The 25,153-nt window shown below is 50.9% G+C and overlaps 2 protein-coding genes across 2 annotated transcripts; both read right to left on the bottom strand.

The window, feature by feature from the left end:
- Positions 1-4,104: 4,104 nt before the first annotated feature.
- Positions 4,105-11,903, bottom strand: TMEM102 (transmembrane protein 102). Its single transcript, XM_035135771.3, has 3 exons — positions 11,770-11,903; positions 10,228-10,496; positions 4,105-8,041 (listed from the first exon to the last, which is right to left on the bottom strand). The coding sequence occupies exons 2-3, from the start codon at positions 10,418-10,420 to the stop codon at positions 7,023-7,025; spliced, it is 1,212 nt and encodes a 403-aa protein (XP_034991662.3). The 5' UTR covers positions 10,421-10,496; positions 11,770-11,903; the 3' UTR covers positions 4,105-7,022.
- A 2,876-nt stretch (positions 11,904-14,779) lies between these two features.
- Positions 14,780-22,459, bottom strand: LOC132593023 (uncharacterized). The gene is made up of 3 exons (XM_060281393.2): positions 22,334-22,459; positions 17,563-17,620; positions 14,780-15,618 (listed from the first exon to the last, which is right to left on the bottom strand). Exons 1-3 carry the CDS (start codon positions 22,457-22,459, stop codon positions 14,780-14,782), a joined length of 1,023 nt encoding a protein of 340 aa, XP_060137376.2.
- Between the last annotated feature and the right edge of the window lie 2,694 nt (positions 22,460-25,153).

Here is a 25,153-nt window from a genome sequence, read left to right as displayed (position 1 = left end):
CGGATCCTGGCTTGACCTCTGGGTGCCCCACAGGCAATTACTTTTCGAGGTGGAAGGGCAGGGATGAGATTAAGGCCGTGAGATTTTTGCTCCAAACCTGCTTTCTTTGATAGGGAAAGAAGAGACCCTGTTTGCCTTATTATTTCCTCATTTGCATATGCAAATACGGTAGCACAGTGCTCTTTTCTGCCAACCCCCTCCCCTCCCAGCCTTCCCACTTTGGCAAGGAAGGACATTCTGCCAGAGGATTGCATTTTCATAATCCCGGCAGGCTCCCAGCAGCTTCCAACCCCCCCACCCCACCCCCAGCTCTGCACCTGGTGCATCGTAAGCCTCCGAGGGCTTAGAAAGTTTCATTCTGGCTCTGCCAGGCGGGCTAGATTTGGGACGAGGGGCCAGGATTCAGCACGAGCAGCTCTAGTGCCAAACCATCTTCTTCTTCCACAGTGGGGACATAGGTTTTCGGGCGGGAGTTGATCGTGGTGAGGGTTTGCCAAGCATGCCTTCCTCTTAGCACGTTTCTCCCTTGCGTCCTGAGTTCGAGTGTCTTCAAAGCCCACGACACCTTTGGTAAAGGCTGTTCTCCAACCAGAGCACCCGCAGGCCAGTGTTTTTCGATTGTCAGCGTTTATATACATTTTTAAAGATTTGCCTTGAGAGTCTTTGAACCTCTTTTGTTGACCACCAGCATTACGCTTTCCATTTCTAAGTTCGGAATAGAGTAGTTGCTTTGGAAGACGATCATCGGGCATCCGCGCAACATGACCAGTCCAACGAAGTGGATGTTGAAGAATCACACATCCCCCTACAATCGACAAGCCATACGGATTGGGGTTTTGGAAGAGGGCCGCTGCTGGTAGTCAGTGTGGACAAGACTGGTCTCACCCGATACAAGGCAGATGCCATCATAGAATCGCAGAGTTGGATGGTGATCCCAAGGGTCATCTAGTCTAACCCCTTGCGATGCAGGAATCTCAGGTAAAGTATCCCTGACAGACGGCCAACCAACCTCTCCAAGGACATCCACCACCTCCAGAGGGAGTCTGTCCCACTGTCGAACAGCTCTTACGGTCAGAAAGTTCTCCCTAATCTTTAGTTGGAATCTCCTTCCTTGTAATCTCTGACTCGGGGAACTCAGGGGAACCATTACCTTTTAAAAAATTATTATTTTTTCTCGGGGGCCGATGGCTGAATGAAAAACCCACCTATATCTGCAACCCATAAAGTTGTAGCCGTTTTTCCAACCCAGGTCGTTGACTGCTTGAGCTTATTAATCACATCTTACATTTCGCCGCTGCCCAGGTGTGACTGTGTGTGGCACTAGTTACAGGTAGGTAGCCGTGTAGGTCTGAGTCGAAGCAAAATAAAAAAAATCCTTCAGTAGCACCTTAAAGACCAACTAAGTTTTTATTTTGGTATGAGCTTTCGTGTGCATGCACACTTCTTCAGATACACTTGAAACAGAAGAGTCAGGCCCTTATGTATTTCTGACCTAAGGGTCTTAGAATTAAGAACCCTCTTCAATCAACTTATCCCACAGAATATGCTAGGCTGAATTGGAACTCATTACCAAGCTTAAAACCATGGAGCCACCTGGGATGAACAAAGACATAGGATTCTTATCTCATTATGCATGATCAAGCTTTCTTTAGCGCCTCAGCCCTTGCTTTCCCCCCGCAGGACCAATTACAGTCATCAGCAGTCGTTAACAGCCATCTACAGGTTTACCACTCCCATCAGCCCATCACCCATTCCCACACACCCACACACCCTCTGTATACTGTATACATAAGGGTCTGACTTTTCTGTTTCAAGTGTATCTGAAGAAGTGTGCATGCACACGAAAGCTCATACCAAAATAAAAACTGTGTGTGGCACTGCGACTGGGCCCGCGGTAAACAAACTTATAAACTTTGTTGTGCGAGTTCCCCCACATTTTCTTTTTTCTTTTATTTTGCAGGAATAAAGCACTGGTCAGAAGGTAGCTAACCATCGGATCACACAGAACATCTCCGCTGGTTGCCATGGAGGCAGAGAAGGGATATTGTGACGTGTTATCTTCTCCTCTCCACCACTGCCCTCCTTGCAACAATAATTTGATTTTTTCACAAGGCAGATTGAAAGAAATGGGTTTATAAAAGCAATCCTCTGGCGCCCTCTGCAGGCGAGCCTCGAAAACACACCAGCAAATCAGTTAACCCTCCTTGGGTGCTAAGGGCTGTCTTCTGCAGCGTGGACCCCCGTAGGGGCTCTGGAGTCTGGACTACAACTCCCATGATCGCTTGCCATTTGGAGGGGACCAGGTTGGAGAAAATCTGTCCTGAGGGGTTGCAGTGTGTGCATGCAGCCATTTTCTGTTACCTGGAGACAAAAATGTGGAGGGGTCGTTCCATGCCAAATCACCTGATTTTAATACTTGACCGTGCTCTCACAACTCAATTTTCTTCAAAAAATTTTTTTTTAAATGTGCAGATACCTATGAGATAACCTCAAATTAATTTTTAAAGATTTTTTGGTCGAAAATCAGGGGCAGGAGAATTTTTTTTAAAAACCTGGTTTTCGCGCGATTTAGGCTAATGCAATTTCTGCGTCAGTTTAGGGGGGTGGGAACCCTGTTTCGCTTATTTTTCAACCATTTGGGCTTATTTTGGTATCAAAATAAAGCTAATTGTGGTGTCTTTCAAAATAAGGTATACAAATGGTATTAAGTGCCGCAGAAAAGGGTCAGCGACCATTCAAAGTGATTTTTTTTGTCATTTTATTCCTGGTAGGTTTGATAAACCATAGCACGCAAACCACAACTATCACATGTTTCATTTTTTTTTTTTTTGTAGAATGGGCTAACCATGTACCGTACTTGTTATGTTTTTAAAATAAGGAGGGTGTTTTTTGTGGTTATAAAACAAATTGATTTTGAAGATTTTTTTTATTTTTTTAATTATTTGTACAGGTTTAAGGTCTCTTCAAGCCTGAAATAACTCACACATTCATGAGAATAGTTAAAATTGTACCCTCTTATGTTACATTGTCATCTGATACATTTTAAAAATTAAGTTTTATTGATTATTTAATAATACCGGTAATAATAAAAAAAAACAAAGCACATGGCACCAGGTGATTTGGCGTGGAATGACCTGGAGGAGAGAGAGGAGCAGGGGGATTTTGGCTCAGGGCGGCCAACTTTCCAGCCAGCTTCCATCACTGTGCCTGTATCTCCCCACTGGCCTGCTGCTGAAAGCACAGGAGCAGTCACAGCCATGGTCAGTTGGCAACTCCTCTTTTGTAAATCAAGGATTGGGTAGGGAGGAGAGCAGCAAGGTTCAAACGCCTCTGTGTATATTAAAGACTTGGCTGTCCCCCCCCCTTCCAAAAAAAGGAACTCAACCTGGAGACCTCCAGCTGTTTGGGTCTACAACTCCCACCTGGCTGGGTGCAGTTGGTGGGAACTGTAGTGCCAAACAGGTTGGCGGAGGCTGATATAGCCATTTCTACCCCTCACAGATCAGCCTCTTCTGCCCTGCTCAAATGGCAAAGTTGTTGTTGTTGTTTAGTCGTTTAGTCGTGTCCAACTCTTCGTGACCCCATGGACCAGAGCACGCCAGGCACACCTGTCTTCCACTGCCTCCCGCAGTTTGGTCAAACTCATGTTCGTAGCTTCGAGAACACTGTCCAACCATCTCGTCCTCTGTCGTCCCCTTCTCCTTGTGCCCTCCATCTTTCCCAACATCAGGATCTTTTCCAGGGAGTCTTCTCTTCTCATGAGGTGGCCAAAGTATTGGAGCCTCAGCTTCACGATCTGTCCTTCCAGTGAGCACTGATTTCCTTCAGAATGGATAGGTTTGATCTTCTTGCAGTCCATGGGACTCTCAAGAGTCTCCTCCAGCACCATAATTCAAAAGCATCAATTCTTCATGGATCAATGCCTTGTCATGGCGAAGGGGCTTGAATAACTCAGAGAAGCTATGAGCTATGCCATGCAGGGCCACCCAAGATGGACAGGTCATAGTGGAGAGTTTTGACTAAACGTGATCCACCTGGAGAAGGAACTGGCAAGCCACTCCAGTATCCCTGCCAAGAAAACTCCATGGGCAAAGACAACAGGCATATAAAAGTTGTCCTTTATTGCATATAAATCTTTATTCACCTCGCGTACAAAGATCGCTGCTGAATAGAAGACACAATTTCTCCCAAGGCCTACAAAGTGCATTCCACTTATTACGAAAAATCTCATTATCGTCCTTCGATATCTATTTTAGATTTCAAGAGAATATGGTGTCGGCACCAAATCGGACCGAAAGCTTTGGCCTACAAATACCCGTGAACAGGGTTGTTTTACTCAAGAGTCGATTCTCTGGAGTGAGTAAACACAACTAACAAAATGATCATCTGCAAACAACAACAACGACCCTTCTCCAAAAATGCGATTGCCGCAGGCAGGGATAGCAAGATGGTGCCTGGGCTCCCAACTCGCAGCCGCCTTGACCAGCATGCCCAGTGGTCAGGGATTATGAGAGTTATAGGGCAGCCTTCGCCAGCCAGGTGCAAATCAATCTGTTTTGGACTACAGTTCCCATAAGGCACCAGCACCACCCGCCTGCGCCAGCTGAGGCTGATGGGAATTGTAGTCCAAAGAACACTCAGAGGCTACCCAAAGCTTTACCCAACCCCAAAGAAACGTTGATTTGTTAAATGTTTTAGGGCTTAGGCAGAGGCCGGGGGCATCAACAGTCCAATGGCAGTGCCCCCCCCCGATCCCATGCAAGAAATCCCCTGGCATTAAGACTGGAGACAAGCTGAGCAGAGAACTTTCGACACCCCCACTTTGGCAAGACGCTACACCAATAGAATAGCAGCCTGAAGTTGTATACCCAAAAGCAACAGGAGCGCTCCAGGTGCATGGCATCAGTTTTTGACATCAGTTTAAGGCACAATTAAGGACGCGGGTGGCGCTGTGGGTTAAACCACAGTGCCTAGGGCTTGCCGATCAGGAGGTCGGCGGTTCGAATCCCCGCGACGGGGTGAGCTCCCGTTGCTCAGTCCCAGCTCCTGCCAACCTAGCAGTTCGAAAGCACGTCAAAGTGCAAGTAGATAAATAGGTACCGCTTCAGCGGGAAGGTAAATGGCGTTTCCATGTGCTGCTCTGGTTCGCCAGAAGCGGCTTTGTCATGCTGGCCACATGACCTGGAAGCTGTACGCCGGCTCCCTCGGCCAATAATGCGAGATGAGTGCCGCAACCCCAGAGTCGTTCACGACTGGACCTAACGGTCAGGGGTCCCTTTACCTTTACCTTTTAAGGCACAATTGAAGGTTGTGGGGTGCAAAGACCCGCCTCCCTGATCCTATGGCCCTACCCCATTCGATATGTGTCCCCCTTTCCTGCCCCCATTTCAATGGTTTGCACCCTCCCTCTTAATCTGGGGGACCTTTAGCATGCCAGGCGCATGGCTCCCTGACCACTGGGTGCGCTTTCCAGGTCTGGGTGGGGGGCGGAGAGTTGTAGTTCAGGACCCCACAGATGTGGGGAAAGGGTGGGTAGGAGAGGTTGCAATAATTCAGCCGTGCAGTTTCGTTTAGGGCCCCGTCTGTGCCGCTATCTTCCAGGCTCTCTTATATCGCCTTAACCGCCCTGGCTCCGCCCACCTCCGAGAAGAATCCCGGGAGCTGTAGTTTGTTAAAGGTGTTAAAGAGTCGTTAGGAGACCCCTGTATTCCCGTCACAGAGCTGTACATCCCAGAGTTCCCCGGAAGAGGTATTGATTGTTAAACCACTTTGAGGACTGTAGATCTCCGAGAGAAATTAGTGGGGAATCTTCGGACAACACTCAGCAAACTTAACAAACTACAGTTCCCGGGATTCTTTGGCGGGGGAGCCATGGCTGCTTAAAGAGATATGATCCTGCCTTAAAGGTATGGTGCAATGAGGCAATGAGAAGAGAATTCGGGAACCTCTCCTTGGCATAGCTGCCAAGTCTCCCGTTTTCCCCGGGAAACCCCCGGTTTTTTGTTTTTCCCCGGTTTATTCTGGCGCCACGGCCATTTTTGAACTGGGCGGAGCATGCTCAGAAGCGACTTTTGATGCTGCTCTGCCCAGTTCCAAAATGGCTGCAGTGCGACTTTTGGTGCGGCGGCCATTTTGAAACTGGGCACAGCAGCATCAAAAGTCACTTCTGAGCATGCTCCGCCCAGTTCCAAAATGGCCGCCACGCTACTTCCGGTCCGGTCCCTTATTTTTCAGAGAGGAACTTGGCAGGTATGCTCCTTGGCCACGTTGAAACTGCCGTGGCTTCCCCCAAAGAATTCTGGGAGCTGAGGTTTGTTACGGGCAATGCTTTTTTTTCTGGGGGCACGCTTACCCCTAAACATTTTGTGAATCTAATGGGAGAAGAAACAAAAAAAAAATTAAAAAATTAAAAAAATGTTTCTTCTCTAGCATGGAGAATCATTAGTTCCGTTGCTACCCCTCCCCCTGATGACGGCCTTTTGTCCATTTATAGTGGTACCTCGGTTTAAGAACAGTCCAGTTTAAGAATGATTCGGTTTACGAACTCCGCAAAACCGGAAATAGTGTCCCGGTTTGAGAACTTTACCTCGGTCTAAGAACGGAAGCCTGGTTTAAGAATGGTTTCGGTTTAAGAACGGACTTCCGGAACGGATCAAGTTCGTAAACCGATTTGAACTAAAAAAATGATGATTGTCTCGAGTCAAAATGAGAGTACCCCTAAACATTTTTTTAAAGAAAAAAAGCACTGGTTACGGGTTTCAAGAGTTCCTTGGAGACCCCCGTATTCCCACCCCGGAGCTACGATTCCCAAAAAAGAGAGGTGTGGTTTGTTGAACCCCTCCGACAATTGTAGCTCTGCAAGGAGAACAGGGGGTCCCCTCCCAACCTTCAGCACCGTTAATAGCGGACAGCTCCCAGAATCCTTTGGGGGAAGCCGTGATTGCTGAAAGGGGGCAGCAATGGGTGGCCCTCGTTGCACCATTTTTCTACCTGAAGCCACTGTGCCTGTTCCGTGGAAAGAGTCACGGCGCTGCAGCGGACACCCCTTGCTCCCTGAAGGCCTTGGCCAACCGCTTGGCTTCCTTGGCACCCTCCACGGCTCGCCGGAGGAACCGGCAAGGGTCGGCCCTCACCCAGGCGACCTCCCGAGCCAGGCCCTCCACGGCCAGCCGAGGGAGCCCTTCCAGAAGGTTCCACTGCGGCAGGAAGTAGCTGGGGAGGCGCCGGTGCACCAAGCCGGAGGAGAGGTCATCCAAGAGGCCCAGCAAGGCGTGCGCCGCGTTCTCGTCCCGGCCGAGGTAGCTGGACGGCAGCCGCTCACAGGACCACAGTGCCAAGGTGAAGAGGTGGTACGGCCCCAGGCCTCTGCGTAGGTCGCAGCCCAGCATCGCCATGGCGGCCCGGAGGGCCCGGAGAAGGGGCAGGGGCAGGATCCTGCGGAGGTGCAGCTCGCTGGCCGAAAACGCCAGGCGCCAGGCGCCGCAAGACGCAGACGGCAGGAGGTAAAAGCTCCCGGCTGCTTCCTCGTCCGTCATCTTGCCGTCCCAGAAATGGGCCTGGGCCAGCCACGGCTGGGCAACTTCCGGCCAGCCCTTGAAGGCCACCACCGGGACGACGTCGTAGAGGATCCGGCGCAGTCCGACACGGACAATCAGGGAGGTGACGCAGCCACGCCGCTCAACCCTCACGTCCTCGGCGGCGGGGAAGGAGCGTGAGAGCCACTCGCAAACCAGCTCGGCCGATAAGTGGGCCTCGTCTCCCGAGCAACAGTCCGACCAGCGGGTCAGCGTCTCGGGGCCGAAGGGCTGAAGGCTGATCTGTGCGTGACCCGGGGGGCTCTCCTTCATGTCCAAGGAGACGGGGACCCCAGCCGCGTTCAGGACGGGCACCAGGAGGGTGAAGTCGGCGTCATAGTCGCCGCCAGGGGAAAGAGGGTGGAGGGTGCCTGGATCTGCGTGGATGGTGCCCTGCTGGGCTCCGCCGGACAGGATCAAGTAGCGGTTGATGGGAGGAAGTTTCCCCTCGGATTTCTGGACCTGACCTGGCGGGAGGAAAAAATAAATAGGAGACTTGAGACCTGTCAAGTTGCTGTCAGAGAAATAAGGGACCGGGCCGGAAATAGCAGACCGGAAGTAGCGCTGTCGCCATTTTGGAACTGGGCGGAGCATGCTCAGAAGTGACTTTTGATGCTGCTTTGCCCAGTTCCAAAATGGCCGCTGCACCAGAAGTCGCACTGCAGCCATTTTGGAACTGGGCAGAGCAGCATCAAAAGTCGCTTCTGAGCATGCTCCGCCCAGTTCCAAAATGGCCGCCGCGCCAGAATAAACCTGGAAAAAACAAAAAAATCCGTTTTTTTCAGCTAGGAACAGCTGGAAAAACGGGGATTTCCCGGGGAAAATGGGAGACTTGGCAGCTATGCTTGAGACCCCTGTTTAAGCCCCTAATTTTGGGGACTGGTTTGCCCAGCCCTCCCTTAGCAAAGGATTCTCCTTCTGTCTGGAAAGACACCCCCCCCCCAAGATAGTGTCCAAGGAGGTTCTGGTCAGCTGTTACTGATGGCATCCGTCTGTCTCAAGAGACAATGGAGTGTGCCTCCAGGGGTGAAGTCAAACCGGCAATGGAGTGCGCCTCTGGGGGTAAAGTCAAACCACTTTGTTACCAGCTCCAAAGTGACCTCCCTGGGGCACAAGTCTAGATGGGGGGGAGGGGTGTCCAGGGCTGCCCAAACAAAAAGAACCCCCTCTTGGACATCAATAGGAGTATAGCGTCTAGATCAAGGGAAGTAATAGTACCACTGTATTCCGCTCTGGTCAGACCTCACCTGGAGTACTGTGTCCAGTTCTGGGCACCACAGTTCAAGAAGGATACTGACAAGCTGGAACGTGTCCAGAAGAGGGCAACCAAAATGGTCAAAGGCCTGGAAACGATGCCTTATGAGGAACGGCTTAGGGAGCTGGGTATGTTTAGCCTGGAGAAGAGAAGGTTAAGGGGTGATATGATAGCCATGTTCAAATATATGAAAGGATGTCATATGGAGGAGGGAGAAAGATTGTTTTCTGCTGCTCCAGAGAAGCGGACATGGAGCAATGGATTCAAACTTCAAGAAATAAGATTCCACCTAAACATTAGGAAGAACTTCCTGACAGTAAGAGCTGTTTGGCAGTGGAATTTGCTACCAAGGAGTGTGGTGGAGTCTCCTTCTTTGGAAGTCTTTAAGCGGAGGCTTGACAGCCATCTGTCAGGAATGCTTTGATGGTGTTTCCTGCTTGGCAGGGGGTTGGACTGGATGGCCCTTGTGGTCTCTTCCAACTCTAGGATTCTATGATTGGACCACATCTGATATGGTCCAAAGGAAAGCAGAGCAAGAAGTTTGGCACCAGCTAGGCTGCAGGAGTTGCCGGAAGGAGGCGTACAAGGCGCCGTCCAACCACCCCAGAGACTCCACTCTACTACCAGCTCCATCTGGTACGCAGGATGAGACCCTCCCTGCCCATGGACTTTCTGGCCAGAGTGGTGCATGCTCTAGTTATTTCCCGCTTGGACTATTGCAATGTGCTCTACGTGGGGCTACCTTTGAAGGTGACCCGGAAACTGCAACTAATCCAGAATGCGGCAGCCAGATTGGGGACTGGGAGACCGTATAACACCGGTCCTGAAAGACCTACATTGCCTCCCAGGACGTTTCTGAGCACAATTCAAAGTGTTGGTGCTGACCTTGAGGTCCAGCACCGAGGGCCTTCTGGCGGTTCCCTCCCTGCGAGAAGTGAGGTTACAGGGAACCAGGCAGAGGGCCTTCTCGGTGGTGGCACCCGCCCTGTGGAACACCGTCCCATCAGATGTCAAGGAAATAAACAACTAGCTGACTTTTAGAAGACATCCGAAGGCAGCCCTATTTGGGGACACTTTTAATGTTTGATGTTTTATCACTTTTTTTTATTACTATTATTAACATTCTGTTGGGAGCCGCCCAGAGTGGCTGGAGAAACCCAGCCAGATGGGAGGGGTATAAATAAATTGTTGTTGTTGTTGTTTAGGGTTTACCCCTGAGCCTTTTCTCCTCCTGAAGATATCCCGCAAAGCAGCAGAGGTTTAGGATCAGAATTTTCCTTCTCCTACATGGGCTCCCTTCCCAGGCTGACCAGCCCCAACCCGCTTCTCCCCCAATTCAAGGCCATCTCCCTCTGCCCCCCCAACCCCTCCCCACCTTTCCAGGGTCCAGCCACTCACCCAGCAGGGAGAAAACCTTATCCTTTGCAAGGTGCAGTTCCGGGGCGTCCCGAACGCCTGGGTCCCTGGCCTCGTATTCTTGGATGAGCTGGTTGATCTCTTCGATGCGTGCCCCGGAACGGAAATCCAAGTCTGTGAGAGGCTTGGCAGGGGCCGGCTTGGAGTTGGGGGGGTCCCCAAAAGGGGATGCCATCCCCCAGCTTTCCAGCAGGATGAACAGAGCGAGGGGGGGAGAGAGAGAAAAGGGGTGTGTGTGATCTCCTCACGACCTTCATTGGAAGAGGAAAAAAAGACTTGATAAGGAGGTAAAATCCTGCTTCCGCAGTCAGGGCTCCCATTGAGACTGGCGGGGGAGGAGGCGGAAAGACCCTCAGCTCATTCTAGGTTTGTTTAAAGCATAAGCACGCTGCAAAAAGTGGGCAGTGCTGTGTAGTGGTTAGTGTTGGACTAGGACAGGCACCCCCAAACTGCGGCCCTCCAGATGTTTTGGCCTACAACTCCCATGATCCCTAGCTAAGAGGACCAGTGGTCAGGGATGATGGGAATTGTAGTCCAAAACATCTGGAGGGCCAAAGTTTGGGGATGCCTGGACTAGGACCTGGGAGAGCGATCCGGGTTCCAATCCCTAGTCGGCAGGGAGACTCACTGGGTGCTGACTTTTCAGGGGTGGGGAGGCCGTCTCCTTCAGCCTAACCTACTTCGCAGGGTTGCTGTTCTTGTGGGGATTAAATGAGAGGGGCGAATCCTGTATAGGCCACCTTGAGCTCATGGAAGGAAAAGGTGAGCTACAATTGCAACAGTCACATGGACTATGCTGCCAACATTTGACTTTAATCGGTACCGACTAATAGCCCTCTTTGTTATTTTCTTCCTGTTCCGACATCATGTCGAACCACGTACCGTGAATCTAAGGCGAGCCTTTGTTTTACCTCGCTGCAAAACGTTTCGATTACTTCCTAAAGAAAGAACCCTGGGAGCTGTGCTTTACTCAGGCTGCTCAGAATTGTAGCCCGGGTGAACTACGGTTCGCAGCACCTGGTTAAACTACATTTCCCACGGGTCTTTTTCTGGGCGGTGATGGAGGAGAGGGGAAATGGGGTTTCCGTGTCTGGTGACGCAGGAGGAGGAACAGGAGGGTGCTGGCGAGCGGTGCCACCCCTGGGCTGCTTGCCAGCAAAAAGGCAGGCAGGCAGACGGGGGTGGGGTGGGGTGGGGGGAGCTAGCCCTCGAGGGCCGGCTCAGGTGGGTGCGCTCGCCCTCGGGGGCCAGACTCCGCTGCAAATGGCTCGGATCTGGACGCGCGAGGGCGCGGAGGGGTTCTGCCGGCGCACCTGGGCGGGCGATGGAGACCACCGGACAGGTAAAAGGCAGGTGCCACGACCCCTGCCCCTCCCTCCCTCCCTCCCTCCCTCTCCCTCTCCCGCTTCCTCCTTCCTCCTTCTTTTCCTCTCCTCCCCCCCCTTCCCTTCCTCTCCCCCTCCGGCTGCTACCTGCTCCGCCGAGGAAATCCAGGAAGCCCCATCCCGCTCACCTGCAACTTACCTGCCCAAGCGGAGGGCGCGCCCACAGCCAGGGAATCTCAGCTCCCGAGCACCCTGGGAAATGTAGTTTCTCCCCACTAGCTCCTGCTTCCAGCCGTGTCCCAAAGCATGCTGGGAAACGTAGTCTTTTCCTTTCTTTTTTAAGCGCTCTCAAAAGGTCCTCCAAGGCACCTTGGGTAGTTTTGTCCGAAACGAGACCTTTTCGTGGGGGAGGAGCGAAGTCTCGGCTCTATTTTCTATATCCAGGGCTACCTCAGCGCAGTCCTAACAGCCCCAATTGTTTTTCTCCCTTGTTCCCAACCAGTTGCAGTTGTAGTTTTTAATGTGGGTTTCCAAAATGCCTGCCTTGTGACCCCTGCCTGGGTGGAGGGTTGGGCTAGATGACCCTCTGGGGTCCTTTCCAACTCTGAAATCCTGTGATTCTGTGGATGCAAATACCTGCATTCCCAGGTGAGGTTCCTTGGCTGCCTGAAGCCTGAAAACTTTGATGCCACCTTCTGCCTTGTAATTACAGCAGTACTACTACCGTAGTAGTAGTAGTAGTAATAATAATAATAATAATAATAATAATAATGTGTTTTATTTTTCTGTTGGGCAGCTTCCAACAGAAAAATAAAACACAGTAATCTACTAAACATTAAAAGCCTCCCTGAATAGGGCTGCCTTCAGATGTCTTCTAAAAGTCTGGTACGGTAGTTGTTTTCCTCTTTGACATCTGTTGGGAGGGCGTTCCACAGGGCGGGCGCCACCACCAAGAAGGCCCTCTGCCAAGTTCCCTGCAACTTGGCTTCTCACAACAAGGGAACCGCCAGAAGGCCCTTGGAGCTGGACCTCAGTGTCCGGGCAGAATGATGGAGGTGGAGACGCTCCTTCAGGTATACTGGACCAAGGCCGTTTAGGGCTTTAAAGGTCAGCACCAACACTTTGAATTGTGCTCAGAAACGTACTGGGAGCCAATGTAGATCTTTCAAGACCGGTGTTATGTGGTCTCGGCGGCCGCTCCCAGTCACCAGTCTAGCTGCCGCATTCTGGATTAGTTGAAGTTTCCGGGTCACCTTCAAAGGTAGCCCCACGTAGAGCGCATTGCAGTAGTCCAAGCGGGAGATAACTAGAACATGCACCACTCTGGCCAGACAGTCCTCAGGCAGGTAGGGTCTCAGCCTGCGTACCAGATGGAGCTGATAGACAGCTGCCCTGGACACAGAATTGACCTGCGCCTCCATGGACAGTTGTGAGTCCAAAATGACTCCCAGGCTGCGCACCTGGTCCTTCAGGGGCACAGTTACCCCATTCAGGACCAGGGAGTCCTCCACACCTGCCCGCCTCCTGTCCCCCCAAAACCAGCCGCCATCCATCCTCCAAACGCCTCCACCCTCCTCCTCCTCCTCCTCCTCCTCCTCCTCCTCCTCCTCCTCCCCCTCTTCTTCTTCTTCTTCTTCTTCTTCTTCTTCTTCTTCTTCTTCTTCTTCTTCTTCTTCTTCTTCTTCTTCTTCTTCTTTCCCACCTTTTCCCCTGACAGGCAGCATACAGCTAAAATTTTATTTCATTCCATTTATCCGTGGAAGGTGTTGTACACAATGCCTTCCCTCGCACATTTTTTTCCTTTACAACAATCCTGCAAGGTGGGCGAGGCGGAGAGGTCATCATTGGCTCGAGGTGACCGATGTTGATGTGTAGATGACGTCTCTGTGTGTGGGTGATCAAATGCAGGAGAAATTATTCCTGGTGGAGAATGCGATGTCCCTCTTTTATTCTGAGAAATGTTGGAGGGTACGTTGTAGAGATTGGAGGGAGCTGTCCTGGGCTGGTTGGACGCAGAGGAATGGCCGGAGGCCCCGTCTCTGGGGCAACCAACCAGGGAAAGAGGCTCAGAGACTGGGGACAACGAGGAGCGGTCAGAAGGAGAAGAGGGAGAAGACTGGGAAGAGGAGATGTCGGAAGCTGAAGGGGTAACGGGGCTTAGTGAGCTGGGAGAGTTTGTGGCCGAGAGAAGTCCAGAATCGGAGGCAGGAGCTGTAGCAGGAGAGGAGAGAAGCCAAGAGGCAGAGAGGAGTCCAGTTGGCGAAGAGTCAGGGGTTGCAAAAATCTCTTCTCTCCCTTGGTCTCGCAGAACCAGAAGAGGCATGAAAAGGGAGGAGGAGAGGTTGGCTTCACGCAGACGCAGTCTCCGATTGCTTGGGGAAAACCCTGGAGAAGAGGCGTTAGGGGCTGGTAAGGATCGGAAGATTGGGGAATGGGAGATCAGCTCCTAAGAGAATGGAGTCCCTCCCCCCCCCCCCGCTTCCAGCATTTTCAGAAGCAGAGAGACAGGAAGACACAGAAGCTGCTCAGTTGAGAGAGGAGCTACCCAGCTATGAGATAGTAGCTAAGCCACCAGAAGGGAGGGAGCAGCTGGGTGATACATCAATCGAGAGTGGGTGGGAACCCCCTCCCTCCCCCCAAACTCAGAGGTCGGAGCGTGTCAGAGAACAAAGGAGACGCAGGGGGGTGGGGACTTCCCATTGGTGTGCTTCTTGCTACGGGAGAAGTCAGAGTAGCCAACTGATATCCTTGAGGAGAATTGCCTGTTTGTGCTAGCAACATAATGCTGTAATAAAAGGACTATAAATCTACCAAATGCTCGTTAATTCTTATCGTTGAGCTACCAGAAGGGAGAGAGGAACTCCCGTACGTGACGACTTAGGCGACTTAGGCTGCTGGGGGAAGGAGACAGCCAAAGACCTACCAAAAGGAGAGTTGCTGTACTCATTAGGCCTGGCACCCCTGGCCAGATCCTGCTCCTTCAAATTAAGAGCTAATTTCATGTGATTGATTGCTGGCTTGCTCCCGTCGGGGCACCAGGCTGGGCAAACCAAGCCTAAACGCAAGCCAGAATCGCTGCACAACACACAACGCTTTCGCAGGATGGACGTGCGGTCGATGGTTTTGCTTTTTATTTCCTTTCCCAACCCAAAGGTGACTCAGGCCTTGTCCTCCTCTCTTGCAGGTTCCCATTTGGGATGGGGTGCCTGCTACTGTTTCACTGGGCGGTACACCCAGTCTGAGACGGCGGCTGGCTCAGGCCAGGAATACCGTGGTTTGGCGCTGGGGGTCTCCGTTGACGCCGTCCCTGGCAAAGGGCCGCCGCCCATGCTGTGGAACCGGGGCGCCGGCGGCGACAGCGGGGGGTTGAGCAGCTGCTCTGGATCGCCGCGCGACTTCCGTCGGGAGGATTCCCGAGGCTCGTACTCGACCGGCTGCTCTTCTGGCGTGGTCACGACTGTCCCTCGCCGCCGGTAGCTTCTCTCGGGGCTGCCCGACCGGCTCACCGGCGGCGTTTGGGGGTGCACCGGATAGATGTAGACTTTGGTAGGCCTGCGCCCCGGCGTTCCGGGGTATTCGGCCTCCGGCGCGGAGCGGTACTGGTTGTCGTTCGACGGCAACCTCGAGAAGTAATCGGGGTTGGCCGCTATGTTGTTCCGGTGCTCGTTGCCGCCAGAGGAGGCCAGCATGGGGTCGGAGGAGCCGCAGGCGACGTCCCGGCAGCGGGTGACGCGGGAGGGCGCCGAGGACGTGCGCGGGCGCTGCCGGGGGTCGCAGTCGCAGGTGCAGCACCGCAGGGTGTGGCACGGTGGGTAGTCAGGGCAGGGGCGGCGGCCAAGGCGGTGCTCTCTGCAGGGGAAAGGATCGTTCTGCAGGTTCATGGTGACCTTTAGTGGCTCCAAGGTGCAGTGGAGGCAGCGGCGGTGCGGCGAACAGCTTTCTCGCCGGCGCCGGCGAGGGAGGTTCAGGTCGGAGCACTGCGCCGCCAGCCGTCGGGACTGGGTTCTCCTCGTCTTGGGGGTGGCGCACACCTTTGACGTCTCCGGTTCTGGGAAGAGGAAGCAAAGCGGCCGCAGCGGCAAAGATTGAACTCTCTTAAAATTTGGCATTCGAATAACAAACGGTAAGGCGAACAACTGCCCTGCTCTTTCAGTGGGCTTGCTTATCATATACTGTACAGTGGATCCTTGGTTCTCGAATGGCTTAGTTGACAAACAAATCGGCTCCCAGACTCCCAAAACCCGGAAGTGAGTGTTCCGTTTTCCGAACGTCTTTCGGAAGCTGAACGTCCGATGCGGCTGTCGGCTATTGTTTCCGGGGCGCCTGCGCGAATCGGAAGACAGGCCTTGGTTTCTGAACGTTTTGGGGGTCGGAGGGACTTCCGGAACAGATTAAGTTCAAGAACCAAGGTTCCACTTTATTGGAATCAGGGGTGTTTTGACCTCAGTGGGCTCTCCTTCGCTGGAGGTTTATGAGCAGAGGGTGGGCAATTGCCTGTCAGGGATTCTTTAACTGCGATTGGTGTGTTAAAGGGGGCTGGGCTGGATTAAAGGGGGTTGGACTGGATGACCTCGGGGGTCCCTTCCAATTCTGCAAACCTATGGGTCTATGACCTCAGAAGTTGGACTGTCCTTCATTGCAGGTTTTTAAACAGAGGTGGGGGTGCCCATCTCAGCGGCGGACTTTGGGCTCTCAAATTTCAGCAGCATATGTGCGACACTAAAATTTGGCACCCCCCGCCCCTTGATCTCCAATCTACAACATGGTTGTGGCGCCCCCTGCAGGTTGGTGTCCAGTACAGCCAAAATTTGTCGATCTTAAACCACCTCTGGCTATCTTCCTAGCGATTCTTCATCTGTGATTCCTGCACCGCAGGGGGTTGGACTAGATGACCGCTTGGGGACCCATTCCAATTCTTAAGATTCTATGAATGTAGCAATGTATTTCCATTGCTAGTAGCTGTATTTTATGAATGGTTTCATTCCTGATATTTCGCTGTAGTGTTTTTTAAAATCTGAACCGGCCTTGGCCTTCCTTCTTAAAACTTTATTTTACTTCAGTAAGATTTATGTACCGCTTGGTTGTGAAGAACAGACAAACCTCAAAGCGTTTTACGAAAACACAGAGCAAACTGTTAACATTTCCGATTAGAAAACAGAAAACAGATATCCGAAAGACGGTTAAAATCAACGGTAGCTGAAATAAACCGAGGACATGTAGCCTCTCGGTGTCTGCGGAGACCGGCCTGATCAAAAATGTTTTCAGCTAAAAGGAGTACAGCAATGGTCAAGTGGCGGGGAGTTCCAAAGTGGCGGGGAGTTCCAAAGTGTACTGAAAGATCAATTTCTGACAAGTGTGGAAACTCTTCAGTAATATTACGGATAGCCATTTTGACTCTCCCAATGACCTCACATACGGTATTCCTCTGCAGGAAGGGAGGAAAATGGGAAAATCCTTCCCGTTGCCTTTTCGCTTGCAAATTCTGTCTTAAGGGCGTATTTGTGTAGGAATATTGTGAGCCTGTGACCTGGACTCAGGAACTAAAGTATTAACTATCACTAAAGAATGGCCAGGCTGCCCAGGTAATGCAATCAGTGACCATTATCAGGTATCCTTGCAGACAGCATTTCTGCTGTAGACTGCCTCCTTCTGTGATGCATGATGTTTTGTGGGGTGGTCTTGAGCTCCAGGGTGGGCAATTTCAAGAGCCTATATAAGGGCTTGTGCACCATTGTTCAGGGTTCTCCTCCCTCCTGCGTGTGGTGAGTGAGGACCCTGTTGCAACAGTTCCTTGAATGAAGATCAGGCTTACTAGCAGCTTTGCTTCTCAATATTCTCTGGTTGGCCTCTGTTATTTTCTCCTGCCGATAGGAAACCCACTTAAGGACTCTATACGGGCTCTTGGAGACCCCATAAGGGAAAAGGAGCAGGTTCTTTTTCTCATAACGTTCATAAATGAGAGTAAAACGTCCCGATAAAGGCATAAACTCACCTTTTGCACAGATTGTTCCAATGAGTGTCCCAAGCAGGCAGCAGAAATAATAGCAGGCCTGGAGGGAGAAGAGGAAGGTGGAGGGTTATAGGGGGCAAGTCAGGTGGCAGGTGGCCCCTGGGACTCAACTGAGGCCTCTGGCCTGGCCTTGCAGCTGCCATATCCTAAATCCAGCCGCCGGGTCCATTTAGCCCCATACTGCCAGCTCTGATTGGCAGAGGCTCTTCAAGGCTGTTTCCCAGCAGCTGCCTGTTCTTTTAAAACACTGCCCGGGTTTGGAGCATCTAACCAAGGCGCCGTGGCAGGATCAGGCCAAAAGGGATGCCTCTTAGTCCAGCGTCCTGTTCTCAAAGTGGCCTGGGGAGGAAACCCGCGATCAGGATTCGAACACAAGAGCCCTCCACCCTCCTGCCGTGGTGGCCATAGCCAATATCATTTTATTAATGTTTGGTTACGTTACGGGGAAATTCCCCTTCATGGATCACTGCCTTGTCGTGGCGAAGGGGCTTAAATAACTTGGAGAAGTTATGTTTTGACCAAACGTAATCCACCTAGAGAAGGAATTGGCAAGCCACTCCAGTATCCCTGCCAAGAAAACTCCATGGACAAAGACAACAGGCATATAAAAGCTATGGCGCTGGAAGATGAGCCACTCAGGTCGGAAGGCGTCCAACATGCTACTGAGGAAGAGCGGAGGACAAGTACAAGTAGATTCAGAGCTGATGAAGCGGCTGGGCCAAAGCCGAAAGGACGCTCAGTTGCGGATATGCCTGGAAGCGAAAGGAAAGTCCGATGCTGTAAAGAAAAATATTGCATAGGAACCTGGAATGTAAGAACCATGAGTGGAGGTAAGCTGGATGTGGTCAAAAATGAGATGACAAGAATAAATATTGACATCCTGGGCACCAGTGAACTAAAATGGAAGGGAATGGGCGAATTCAGTTCGGGTGACTATCATATCTACTACTGTGGGCAAGAATCCTGTAGAAGAAATGGAGTGGCCCTCATAGTCAACAAAAGAGTGGCAAAAGCTGTAATGGGATGCAATCTCAAAAATGACAGAATGATCTCGATACGAATCCAAGGCAGACCTTTTAACATCACAGTAATCCAAGTTTATGCACCAACTACTGATGCTGAAGAAAGTGAAATTGACCAATTCTATGAAGACTTACAACACCTTCTAGAAATGACACCAAAGAAGGATGTTCTTCTCATTACAGGGGATTGGAATGCTAAGGTAGGGAATCAAGAGATAAAAGGAACTGGCAAGTTTGGCCTTGGAGTTCAAAATGAAGCAGGGCAAAGGCTAATAGAGTTCTGTCAAGAGAACAAGCTGGTCATCACAAACACTCTCTTCCAACAACACAAGAGACGACTCTACACATGGATATCACCAAATGGGCAGCATCGAAATCAGATTGATTATATTATCTGCAGCCAAAGATGGAGAAGCTCTATACAGTCAGCAAAAACAAGACCTGGAGCTGACTGTAACTCAGATCATCAGCTTCTTATAGCAAAATTCCAGCTTAAACTGAAGAAAGTAGGAAAAACCACTGGGCCAGTAAGATACAATCTAAATCAAATCCCTTATGAATACACAGTGGAAGTGAGGAACAGGTTTAAGGATTTAGATTTGGTGGACAGAGTGCCTGAAGAACTATGGATGGAGGCTCGTAACATTATACAGGAGGCAGCAACGAAAACCATCCCAAGGAAAAGGAAATGCAAGAAAGCAAAATGGCTGTCCAACGAGGCCTTACAAATAGCGGAGGAGAGGAGGCAAGCAAAATGCAAGGGAGATAGGGAAAGATACAGGAAACTGAATGCAGATTTCCAAAAAATAGCAAGGAGAGACAAGAGGGTCTTCTTAAATGAGCAATGCAAAGAAATAGAGGAAAACAATAGAATGGGGAAAACCAGAGATCTGTTCAAGAAAATTGGAGATATGAAAGGAACATTTCGTACAAAGATTACCATAATAAAGGACAAAAGTGGTAAGGACCTAACAAAAGCAGAAGACATCAAGAAGAGGTGGCAAGAATACACAGAGGAATTATACCAGAAAGATATGGAGGTCTCGTACACCTCAGGTAGTGTGGTTGCTGACCTTGAGCCAGACATCTTGGAGAGTGAAGTCAAATGGGCCTTAGAAAGCCCTGCTAATAACAAGGCCAGTGGAAGTGATGATATTCCAGCTGAACTATTTAAATTTTTTAAAGATGATGCTGTTAAGGTGCTACACCCAATATGCCAGCAAGTTTGGAAAACTCAGCAATGGCCAGAGGATTGGAGAAGATCAGTCTACATCCCAATTCCAAAGAAGGGCAGTGCCAAAGAATGCTCCAACTACCGCACAATTGCGCTCATTTCACACGCTAGCAAGGTTATGCTTAAAATTCTACAAGGCAGGCTTAGGCAGTATGTGGACCGAGAACTTCCAGAAGAGTAGCTGGATTTCGAAAGGGCAGAGGAACCAGAGACCAAATAGCAAACATGCGCTGGATTATGGAGAAAGCTAGAGAGTTCCAGAAAAACGTCTACTTCTGCTTCATTGACTATGCAAAAGCCTTTGACTGTGTCGACCACAGCAAACTATGGCAAGTTCTTAAAGAAATGGGAGTGCCTGATCACCTCATCTGTCTCCTGAGAAATCTCTATGTGGGACAAGAAGCTACAGTTAGAACTGGATATGGAACAACTGATTGGTTCAAAATTGGGAAAGGAGTACGACAAGGTTGTATATTGTCTCCCTGCTTATTTAACTTATATGCAGAATTCATCATGCGAAAGGCTGGACTAGATGAATCCCAAGCCGGAATTAAGATTGCCGGAAGAAATATCAACAATCTCAGATATGCAGATGACACAACCTTGATGGCGAAAGTGAGGAGGAATTAAAAAACCTTTTAATGAGGGTGAAAGAGGAGAGCACAAAATATGGTCTGAAGCTCAACATCAAAAAACCCAAGATCATGGCCACTGGTCCCATCACCTCCTGGCAAATAGAAGGGGAAGAAATGGAAGCAGTGAGAGATTTTACTTTCTTGGGCTCCTTGATCACTGCAGATGGTGACAGCAGTCCCGAAATTAAAAGACGCATGCTTCTTGGGAGAAAAGCAATGACAAACCTAGACAGCATCTTAAAAAGCAGAGACATCACCTTGCCTACAAAGGTCCGTATAGTTAAAGCTATGGTTTTCCCAGTAGTGATGTATGGAAGTGAGAGCAGGACCATAAATAAGGCTGATCGCCGAAGAATGGATGCTTTTGAATTGTGGTGCTGGAGGAGACTCTTGAGAGTCCCATGGACTGCAAGAAGATAAAACCTATCCATTCTGAAGGAAATCAGCCCTGAGTGCTCACTGGAAGGACAGATCCTGAAGCTGAGGCTCCAATACTTTGGCCACCTCATGAGATGAGAAGAATCCTTGGAAAAGACCCTGATGTTGGGAAAGATTGAGGGCACTAGGAGAAGGGGACGACAGAGGACGAGATGGTTGGACAGTGTTCTCGAAGCTACCAGCATGAGTTTGACCAAACTGCGGGAGGCAGTGCAAGACAGGAGTGCCTGGTGTGCTTTGGTCCATGGGGTCACGAAGAGTCGGACATGACTAAACGACTAAACAACAACAACAACAACAACGGGGAAATTGGAAGGGGGTGAGAGCAGGGGGCGTACAAAAAGGGGGGCGGTGGGGGGCGGTGGGGTGCCCCGCCGGGTGGGGGCCCCCGCCGGGTGCAGGAGCAGCTAGCTCTGCCACTGGGTGAGAGACCTCCCCCCCCCCGCCATGAGCCTTGCCCCTTCCACACTACGAGGCAAAGGCAAAAAGACTCCAAATGGAGCAATTCACTGTGTGCTGGCTCAATGGGGAAACTTTAGAAATTCGTAAGAAATCACTCCTCATGTCAATCTTCTCAGTTCTAATTTTCTGCTGCTCCAGAGAAGCAGACACGGAGCAATGGATTCAAACTACAAGAAAGAAGATTCCACCTAAACATTAGGAAGAACTTCCTGACAGTAAGAGCTGTTCGGCAGTGGAATTTGCTGCCAAGGAGTGTGGTGGAGTCTCCTTCTTTGGAGGTCTTTAAGCAGAGGCTCGACAGGCATATGTCAAGAATGCTTTGATGGTGTTTCCTGCTTGGCAGGGGGTTGGACTGGATGGCCCTGGTGGTTCTTCTGGTTTTTGAACATTCTTTTGGAAGCCGGAGGCCCGACGGGGCTTCCGATTGGCTGCAGGAGCTGCTTCCTGCAGCCAATCGGAAACTGCACTTTGGTTTCCGAACATTTCGGAAGCCGAACGGACTTCCGGAACGGATTCTGCTCGACTTCCGAGGTACGACTGTACAACCTTTTAGAAGACATGTGAAGGCAGCCCTGTACAGGGAAGTTTTAAAATGTTTTATTATGCTTTTATATATGTAGGAAGCCGCCCAGATGGCTGTCAAATGGCTGGGATGATGATGATGATGATGATGAAGAAGAAGAAGAAGAAGATAATGGGATAGGGCATCCCTATTTTCATTGCATAAGTGTGGGAGGGTATGGAACAGGATGCTGGCCTTGACGGGCCTCATCCTGCAGGTACTTTTGATTTGTAGGGGAGAGCATCCCAGCGCCACCAGATTTGTGGATCCACAAAAACCTCCAGTCCCCTTGCCCACCAGCGCTTCAGGGGCCTGATCCAGGCCCTCCCTCCCCACAAATGCTGGCGACCGGCCGACTGCCCCCAACACCCACTCCGTGCGACGCCGGCAGCCCCCTCACCGCTGCGGCCAGCTTCAGCGCCAGATGCACCAGGACGATCAAAGCTACCAGGATGGCGATGGTTTCGTGGAGCTCCAGGCAACAGCCCTCGGGGGACGGGTGGCAGTGGAAGCTGGACTCCCCCATGGGAGAGGCGACTGGGCCAGCAGCTGGCTGGCTGAGCCCGACATCCCCACCCGCCTCCACGCCCAGGGGCACAGGGCAGGGCAGCTGTCCAGCGGGCAGGAGCTAATGGCCGGCTGGGGAGGCTGAAGGGAGGGGGGACTTGCGATGCAGTTGCCCCAGCAACCGGGAGGGGGATTGTGACGCGGCAGGGGGTGGGCAGGAGGCAAGTGGGCCTCTGTGGGGAGGGGGTCTCTCTCTAGGGGACATGGAGGGAGGCCCTGGAGGAGGGATGGAAGGAGACGGCCAAAGACAATCAGGCCAGTGGGGTATTATTAGAAAAAAACTGCTCCCTTTCCCTAATAATAATAATAATAATAATAATAATAATAATAATAATAATTTATTACTTATACCCCGCCCATCTGGCTGGGTTTCCCCAGCCACACTGGTCGGCTTCCAACAGAATATTAAAATACAATAATCTATTAAACATTAAAAGCTTCCCTAAACAGGGCTGCCTTCAGATTTCTTCTAAAAGTCTGGTACCGGTAGTTGTTTTTCTCTTTGACATCTGATGGGAGGGCGTTCCACAGGGCCGGCGCCACCACCGAGAAGGCCCTCTGCCTAGTTCCCTGTAACTTTGCTTCTCACAACGAGGGAACCGCCAGAAGGCCCTCGGTGCTGGACCTCATTGTCTGGGCTGAATGATGGAGGTGGAGACTCTCCTTCAGGTATACTGGACCGAGGCTGTTTTGGGCTTTAAAGGTCAGCACCAACACTCTGAATTGTGCCCGGAAACGTACTGGGAGCCAATGTAGGTCTTTCAAGACCTTTCCCTTATGGCAGGCATGTCCAAAGTCCGTTTCGGGGGCCTAATCCGGCCCGCCGGTTGGTTTAATCCGGCCCCTGTGGCAGTTTATTTCCTAGGGCAAAATCCTAAAAAAAAAACCTTGACACCATCAATCCTAAAAAAAGTTCAACAACTTCAACCCACATGGAGTCCTTAAGTGAGTTCCCTATTGATAGAAGAAAATAACAGAGGCCAACCAGAGAATATTGAGAAGCAAAGTGGCTAGTGAGTCTGATCTTTATTAAACAGTTGCAACAAGCTCCCCTCTCACCCCAAGCAGAGAGGGAGGGAAGGAACCCAGAATATTGGTGTGCAAGCTCTTACATGCCTGTTGTCTTTGTCCATGGAGTTTTCTTGGCAGGGATACTGGATGTATGGAAGTGAGAGCTGGACCATCAAGAAGGCTGATCGCCGAAGAATTGATGCATTTGAATTCTGGTGCTGGAGGAGACTCTTGAGAGTCCCATGGACTGCAAGAAGATCAAACCTATCCATTCTGAAGGAAATCAGCCCTGAGTGCTCACTGGAAGGACAGATCCTGAAGCTGAGGCTCCAATACTTTGGCAACCCTAGTTGAGTGGCAGGCAGTCTAAACTTCCAGCCTCAGTCTGTTGGAACATGAGAAGAGCGTGCCTGAGGATGATGGGAGTTGTAGTCCAAACCAGATTCCCAGAGGGTGACTTCAGTTATTGCGTCTTTTTGGACTCAGATGGTGGAAATTCTCGTGCTGGCTCGAAGTACACCATCTCTGCCACCAGATGGCACCAGGAAGCTATGGAATAATAACCCTTCCAGCTTTAACCCATTTGCCTGCTTCACAAAACACAATCTGGCCACCGGATCGGATGCCTCCAGCACATCCTGCTCTAACCACTAGGCGCCACTTCTCTTCCCGCCGGGCCGGAAGTCATTCCTCCTCTCCCTCCCTCTGGCTCTGCTCCCCTGCCATGAGAACCTGGGTTCAAATGTGGGTTGAATCTGGGCTCAGGCATGGGTTTTGGGACTGAATGAGCCTTGACGGAGGAGCTCTCTCAAGAACAGGTGCCACTCTGCTGATTCCTGAATAATATTAGCAACAACAATTGCTATACTGCCCTTTATGTTGTAAACGGCACGCAAAATTAATAATAAAAACGAGAACCAAACACCTACAAACAATAAACCCCCTCCCACAAACACATTTTAAAGGGTATTGGATGTTAATCACCCCGAGGCCGGGTTGAACGTTTTCGCCTGGTGCCTAAATATATGTAATGAAGCTGCCAGGTGAGCTTCCCTGGGGAGAACATCCCACAAATGGGGAGCCACTGCAGAAAAGGTCCTGTTCTTGCATTGTTGTTGTTTAGTCGTTTAGTCGTGTCCGACTCTTCGTGACCCCATGGACCAGAGCACGCCAGGCACTCCTGTCTTCCACTGCCTCCTGCAGTTTGGTCAAACTCATGTTCGTAGCTTCGAGAACACTGTCCAACCATCTCGTCCTCTGTCGTCCCCTTCTCCTTGTGCCCTCCATCTTTCCCAACATCAGGGTCTTTTCCAGGGAGTCTTCTCTTCTCATGAGGTGGCCAAAGTATTGGAGCCTCGGCTTCAGGATCTGTCCTTCCAGTGAGCACTCAGGGCTGATTTCCTTCAGAATGGATAGGTTTGATCTTCTTGCAATCCATGGGACTCTCAAGAGTCTCCTCCAGCACCATAATTCAAAAGCATCAATTCATGGATCAATGCCTTGTCGTGGCGAAGGGGCTTGAATAACTCAGAGAAGCTATGAGCTATGCCATGCAGGGCCACCCAAGATGGACAGGTCATAGTGGAGAGTTTTGACTAAACGTGATCCACCTGGAGAAGGAACTGGCAAGCCACTCCAGTAT

This window comes from Zootoca vivipara, chromosome 12 (assembly GCF_965207765.1).
Source record: "Zootoca vivipara chromosome 12, rZooViv2.hap1.1, whole genome shotgun sequence".
Lineage (NCBI taxonomy): Eukaryota > Metazoa > Chordata > Lepidosauria > Squamata > Lacertidae > Zootoca > Zootoca vivipara.
Note: the sequence above shows the minus strand (reverse complement) of the source record. Positions and strands in the feature narration are given on the sequence as shown.

What these genes read in the sequence shown, in the direction of transcription:
- TMEM102 (XM_035135771.3), bottom strand. Translation starts at nt 10,420, where the DNA reads ATGGCATCCCCTTTTGGGGACCCCCCCAACTCCAAGCCGGCCCCTGCC. An exon ending in TAAGGTTTTCTCCCTGCTGG is followed by an intron (nt 8,042 to 10,227) that starts GTGAGTGGCTGG and finishes TCCTCCCGCCAG; the next exon opens with GTCAGGTCCAGAAATCCGAG.
- LOC132593023 (XM_060281393.2), bottom strand. Translation starts at nt 22,459, where the DNA reads ATGGGGGAGTCCAGCTTCCACTGCCACCCGTCCCCCGAGGGCTGTTGC. An exon ending in CGCTGAAGCTGGCCGCAGCG is followed by an intron (nt 17,621 to 22,333) that starts GTGAGGGGGCTG and finishes TTCTCCCTCCAG; the next exon opens with GCCTGCTATTATTTCTGCTG. An exon ending in TGGAACAATCTGTGCAAAAG is followed by an intron (nt 15,619 to 17,562) that starts GTGAGTTTATGC and finishes TCCTCTTCCCAG; the next exon opens with AACCGGAGACGTCAAAGGTG.